Consider the following 6,474-nt stretch of genomic DNA (forward strand, 5'->3'; position numbering starts at 1 on the left):
TCCACATTAAAGTATCACTGACCACCATCATTTCCTGTTTTTACATCTTGTCAGGCTGCCAGCGTGAATAAAGGTGACCTTCACCACCTTCTTATTAAAAGAGGACAGATTAATATTTAATATAAGAGCGTATTGAAGAAACACCGTGGAGACCATCGGCCCTCCTAAGTGGTAAATTGCTTTTCAAAATAAAAGCCCCGTTAAGACTTTTACACACTCCGCGACCGATAAATAAACTCCTCACCGAGTTTTCAGGATGTTTCTGACTCGTTGAAGTGAGAAATACAAATCGGGTACAAGTCAACGGCTTCAGTTACATGATTAACATTTATTTTGTTGCAGAAAATGCCAGAATAATTCACATTAAGACGGCGAGAGGATGAACGGAGAGGGACGAGGGACTCAGATCTTTCCGGGGAAGCTTCCCGCCTCCACCTGCTCGTCCCATTTCTGAACCTGGAGGAGACGGGACGGAAACAAGAGGGAGACATTCAGAAGTGGAATATAACATAATTCATAAATAGTTTGTTTTAGTTCGTGTAAAATGAATGAAAAAGCGATGAAATAAAGTTTCAGGTGTACGCACCCAGCTGATGGGGCAGAGGCTCTTGTAGACCCTGTGGTACCACTCGCAGGGAGCCGTGTCCTGGTCTTTGGCCGACAGAGCTTTGTTGCATCTGTGGAAGTCTGCGGAGAACAAAACGGAGACGGAATAAGAGATATTAATCTTAATTTATGACGTTAAAAACTTAAAAAAAATATTTGTTGGCAAACTTCATTCTTCAGGTTGCAGTCCGATTATTAAAAACCCAGTTTAGTTTCCGTTTAATTGTGACGGCAGATCCGCAAAGATCTGCGGCTACTTTTACTTTGAAAATCTGCGAGGGGAAGCGTTGACGGTGCACGATGTCACTTTAATTCTCCTGGTAAAAAAAAGTACAGACAAAACACAAGAAAAATGTCTGAGACAGAAATATAATTTCGAATAGAGGGGTGCAGTGTTGATGATACCGACCCTTGACCTTTGACCTAGTCAGAAATGCTTCTTTCTCTTTGCGTTTCATTTGGAAAAAGGATTTGTACCTGCTGTCAAGGTTTGTAGTCTCACCATATTATTTAAAAATAACAAAAAAATAACAGTAATTTGAAAAAGAAAGCGTCAAAATATATGAAAACAAAATAAAAACACTTTTTTTTACATGAATTATTTTCAGTTTAAGAAGAGAGAGAGAAAAAAAAGCAAAGCGAGTGAGGGAGAGAACGAGAGCTGAATATTCATCAATATGAGGAGGTCACATCGGTCGGTCCTGAAGCTGGGTGTGAAGCGGGTTGTCATGGTTACCCAGGTAGTTCTGGAAGCAGTTGCGGGTCTGGTTGGTGTTGGGGAAGCGGGCGTCGAACGGTGCCGTCCTGTAGTTCTTGATCTTCTCCTCGATCACGTCAGACATCTTTTCAGCCGCTTGAGGATCTGCAAAAAAAAAAAAGGGACCAGCAGCATAAAGACAAACAAGTTTGGCTGACATCCAAACTACACAGTGCAGTGCAGAGAAGAGCAATTATTGCTCTTCAAATATGGATTTATGCAGGTTTCACTGATCCACAAGTGTCTGTATTGTGTGCCGAATTTACCGAATAATTATACTGACTAGTCAGAAATGTTCACTTTTGGTCCACAAGGTTTGTGTTTAGAAATAAAGACGAAAGACAAAAAAAATACCGCTTTTCCAAACGGAGTTCGGCACACACCGACAGCATCGTTCTCACGTGATGCGTTTGATGAGCTCAAGACTCGGTGTTTATTTCATGACTTATTTCACTGAATGAATGAATCAACGTTGGTTCAAAAACAAACCGTCACCAGCTTCTATTACTGACGTTAATCTTCAGATAAATATAGTAAGTTAGCGTTAAGCCTGCTCAGCTGTCACGTTTAGTTCACATCTATTTTAGCCTGCTTGTCACGTTAAAACACACGAAGGACGGTTAAATACCGCTAAAAATAAAAAAAAGTATATAATATTGATTAACGACGTGCTTATGAAGAGGACATTTTAAATAAATATCCTTTACCTTGTCACAGATGAACTCGTCCGACGTCTTAAACTCCTGAAGGGCTGCGAGCTCTCCGCAAAGCATGCCGGGAAAAATACATGTCTAAAAATACAGCACCGCCACCTGCTGGACGAACTGAGGAGGTGCAACTACAGATAGATAGATAGATAGATAGATAGATAGATAGATAGATAGATAGATAGATAGATAGATAGATAGATAGATAGATAGATAGATAAAAATAAATTAATTAACTTTTTTACATTTTTAGTATCTTGTTTTATTTTTTCTTGAAAATGGTTCAAATCAAACGTTTCATGTTAAATGATTATATTATCAATCAATTATACTTAACACAGAGTTGCTCTCACTCCACTCAAAATACCAGCGAAACTACAAATATTCCATATTTTAATCTTCTGTTCGGTAGACTTTTAATATTCATTGTGAACCAATTCGGTATCTAAATAGTACAAAGTCTATTTTAAAATAAACACACTAAAATAAAAATTCCTGTAAAATTCTTTAATACCACCTGCTTCATTTTACATATTTTTGTTTCTTCATTTTATTGCATCATCCTAACGAGTGCTTCTTCACGTCCTAATTTCCGTATTTTTATCACGTTATTTTTCTCTTTAACATAAAAGCTCATTTTAATAAATTCTGCTTTCTCAATTCGTACTTCAAAAATATAGTTTCATATATTAAAACCCTCGAGATGAGTTTGTTTTAAGATTCTTGGAGCTTCTTTTGTCTTTTTTAAAATTTTCTTCACATAATAAAAATCTTGAGAGAAGTTTTTAATATCTGAGAACCTATCACCCCCCCCCCCCCCCCCCCCCCGTGTGTGTGTGTGTGTGTGTGTGTGTGTGTGTGTGTGTGTGTGTGTGTGTGTGTGTGTGTGTGTGTGTCCTGACAGGTGATCCAGCAACATGTGGGATAGAAATCAGTGTCCAACCCTCCTCCCTCTCCTCCCCCTCCTCCCTCTCCTCCCCCTCCTCCCCCTCTTCCTGCTCCTCAGACTCTGGTCCTTTTTCCACCAGAGAAACTTGCCAGAAAAATGGCACCATTTTATTGATACAGATTTTAAATGCCCCCCCCCCCTCCCCCATCATCATCTTTTATTGGCGACAAATTAAGAATAATTTTTACAGTAAATCACAGAAAGAAAAAAAACCCTGAATGACCTCAGGAGGCCCCCTGCTGCCGACGTCTCCATGTTTCATAGAGGTCTTAAAATCTATTCTTAACTTCTCTCTCTGAGTGTGTGTGTGTGTGTGTGTGTGTGTGTGTGTGTGTGTGATGGACACGTGCGTCCCAGCAGCTAATGTATCAGGAAGAGCGTCTCGAATGTTTACAACTGGACAGATGCAGAATATATCGTGAATGATGACGTGCAGAGATTTAATAGTTGATGTTTGTGTTAAACATCTTCAGTGAAAATGAATCTGAATGTGTTAAATGAATAAATATATATATCTAGAAAATGACAGGACAGAGCAGTGTGTGTGTGTGTGTGTGTGTGTGTGTGTGTGTGTGTGTTCCTCCTGCGTCCTGCTTGTTGCAGCCACAGCGCCCCCCGGTGTCGTTGCAGGTGTACTGCCCCGCTGATCCGCTCCTCGTTTTCCCTCCCTGCGGCCTCCAGCAGGACGCGGCTGAAATAACTTCTCCGAGTTAGTTTTTAAGCTGCTTCAAGCTGCAAATGACCTTTTCACAGCAGAAATGCGGAGCGGGGGAGGGGGGGGGACCTTCCAGCTGTGAACTCATCCCAGTGTGACTGTTAAATCAAAAGACTGTTCAAAAGGAACAGTTAGTTAATCCTCTCTGTGAACTGTCACATGAAAACATTCAATCTGAAATAAGTCGTGACATTTTTAAAAGATGTTTAAAAAAAGTTTATTACATTATTTATTTTTTTGTTTAGAAAATTAATCCTCTTCTGTGTCTTTTTTAAATGTGTTTTTAAATGTGTTTTTTTTTTAATGTGCACTTGCTGACTCATGACAAACATTTGAGTTTTCTTAATGAGTGAATGCTGCATGTTAATTTGAACTGTTGAACATGTGGCCGGTGAGGAAATGTCCCTCCTGAGCTACTGTAGGTTCAGGCAGGTCCTTTGGCTCCTCCTACTTCCTGGTTCAGCCATTTAGCCGGTTTAAAAGCTGCACCAAACGAAGCCGCTTTTCCCTTCTGCTGTCTGAGTGCTGCATAAATTGAGATTGGCAGGTGTCTGGTAGGTTTTTTTAAGGTTCAGTCTTGAAGTAAAGCTTTCTGTTGGTTACATTTTTGTTTGTTGGTAGTCCAGATTGAGCTCCAGGTGTGAGGCCCAGATCAGGTGTCCTCTGCTGTTTTGTGTTTCTTTATTTCTGTGGTATTGTCTAGTTAGATAACTTTTGTTGGTGTTCATTTCCTGTTCTTTACTAAACCGCTTTTGGGATCTCCCCCCCCAATAATTAAATTCCCATAATATTGTACTCAAGTTAAGTTTGATTTTCTTTTTTCCTTTCAGGGCTGCAGCAGCGTGGTCTCCCGGACGGTAGTGGGTTTGCTGACTGGGCCTCCCACCTGTTCCTCACATTCCCAGGTGTGTGGTTGGTGGTACTTTCTTTTAGTTTTTTGCACATCCTTTCAGTGTTTGCATGCTTTTGTTGTAATTTTGTATTGTTATATCGTGGCAAATCACTACACTGGTTATTTCATGGCACTTAACACAATAAAGTCCTCACAACAGAACTTTACAATATTATACAGAGAAACCCAACAATTCCCACATAAGGTAGGAGGGAAAAACTCCTCTTTTAAAGGAGGAAAAACCACCAACAGAAGGAAAAACTCTCTTTTAACAGAAGAAACCTCCAACAGGAGGAAAAACTCTCTTTTAACATGAAGAAACCTCCAACAGAAGGAAAAACTCTCTTTTAACAGAAGAAACCTCCAACAGAAGGAAAAACTCTCTTAAACATGAAGAAACCTCCAACAGAAGGACAAACTCCCTCTTTGTAATCTTGGAGGATATCCGTTGTCTCAGTCCGTTGTCACATTTCTATTATAAAAGAGTCATTTATCAATAATCATCATTTCATCAACCTGTCAGGACCTTAAAGGGAAAAATACCAGCTGCCACAATTCAACCTTATTTATATCTGCATTCATAAGTCTTCAGGTATTAACAATTAATGGTAGAAATACATTTATATTTGGCATGTTTTGTATGATTTTATTTGCTAAAAAAAGTAGTATTTCTATGAAGTTCCAGTCTTTATTAATACTACTTTTGTCATTTTCTTTCACTAATATCATCAAAACTATTTGAAATTCGCACCTGAACTATTTGATTTTTCTCCGAATTTCAGCATTTCCCAGTCACAAACCAGCGCTGACTGTTTTCTTTACATATTAAAGGTTTTGTTTGTGTGATCGGTACGCGGATGTACGAGCTCTCCCAGCAGCTCACGCGCATCTTATTTTGAAAGGAACTCCACTGCTGACTTTGCTGTTTGCATCACATCAGTTCTACAGCGCAACATGTTTAAAAAAAAAATTGAGTTTGTAGTCCAGTGTGGATTCATAAAGTATTTTAAATGATTTTTATTCAAAATCCTGACAATATTTACAAATATTTGACAGCATTTATAGTGCATTTTCTTCATTTTTTTTTTCTTCAAGTTTTACAATTCAGGTTATTTTTTTGGCTTACACATGAAGGGAGGGACTGTTGATTCAACACTGTAATACATTTTTTTAAATATATATTTACAGCCAAAGACACAGGAATAAACAAAAAAAAAAAAATACCTATTAAACCTTATAATGTACACCAAAGGCGAGAATAAGCAAGTCTTTATGTTAAAGTTGTATTTTACAATTTATTTTTTTTTGTCGACATTTACAAACTACACACATTTGTTAGTGGGAGACGGTGCGTGACGTTAAGTCTACGTAACGATGAGGACAAACGCACTCGGCCCACTAACGCGAGAAGGAAACGGTGCTGCTCGTTCTTGGCATTTACAGTCGAAAGAAACAGTTCGTCGTCAGCCGGTAGCGAGAGAGCGATGCGGTCCTGATGCTGAGAGATTTTGTATCGCCATGGCAACAACACGTTTCTTTTTTTCTTTTTCTTTTTTTTTTTTACTATCGATAAAGAGAGTCCAACTTCAGGGTGTCTGAGGTTTTTAAAGCTCAGAACGAACAGTCAGCAAATTAAGCAGTTTATATTTCAAAGATGTGCTTTTACAATCAAACACAGGATTTTAAGTGAAGGTTTAGAAAGTGCTATGTATGGTTATTTACTTTATTTACAATGTGAGAAATACCATAATAAACCTTTATGACAATTAGAAACAGACTATCGGATACCGTGTACGTGTACAAAATCTTTTGTTATAAAAACATGAAAGTGTGGCTGCAAATGGTTAG

General features: G+C 38.6%; 1 protein-coding gene across 1 annotated transcript; it reads right to left on the reverse strand.

Moving 5' to 3' along the window:
• Positions 1 to 308: 308 nt before the first annotated feature.
• On the reverse strand, positions 309 to 2,145 carry LOC138209894 (cytochrome c oxidase subunit 6B1-like). Its single transcript, XM_069168699.1, has 4 exons — positions 2,071 to 2,145; positions 1,343 to 1,468; positions 587 to 687; positions 309 to 456 (listed from the first exon to the last, which is right to left on the reverse strand). Exons 2-4 carry the CDS (start codon positions 1,446 to 1,448, stop codon positions 403 to 405), a joined length of 261 nt encoding a protein of 86 aa, XP_069024800.1. The 5' UTR covers positions 1,449 to 1,468; positions 2,071 to 2,145; the 3' UTR covers positions 309 to 402.
• Between the last annotated feature and the right edge of the window lie 4,329 nt (positions 2,146 to 6,474).

The sequence above is a fragment of the Embiotoca jacksoni genome, unplaced genomic scaffold (genome assembly GCF_022577435.1).
Source record: "Embiotoca jacksoni isolate LCO1_2020_lvr unplaced genomic scaffold, fEmbJac1.0.p SCAF_41, whole genome shotgun sequence".
Classification (NCBI taxonomy): domain Eukaryota; kingdom Metazoa; phylum Chordata; class Actinopteri; family Embiotocidae; genus Embiotoca; species Embiotoca jacksoni.

Bases quoted from the DNA above. Each gene is read 5' to 3' on its own strand.
- LOC138209894 (XM_069168699.1), bottom strand. From the start codon at position 1,448: ATGTCTGACGTGATCGAGGAGAAGATCAAGAACTACAGGACGGCACCG. The intron at 688-1,342 runs GTAACCATGACA...TGTTCTCCGCAG, and splicing joins CTGCTTCCAGAACTACCTGG to ACTTCCACAGATGCAACAAA. The intron at 457-586 runs GTGCGTACACCT...CGTCTCCTCCAG, and splicing joins GCCTCTGCCCCATCAGCTGG to GTTCAGAAATGGGACGAGCA.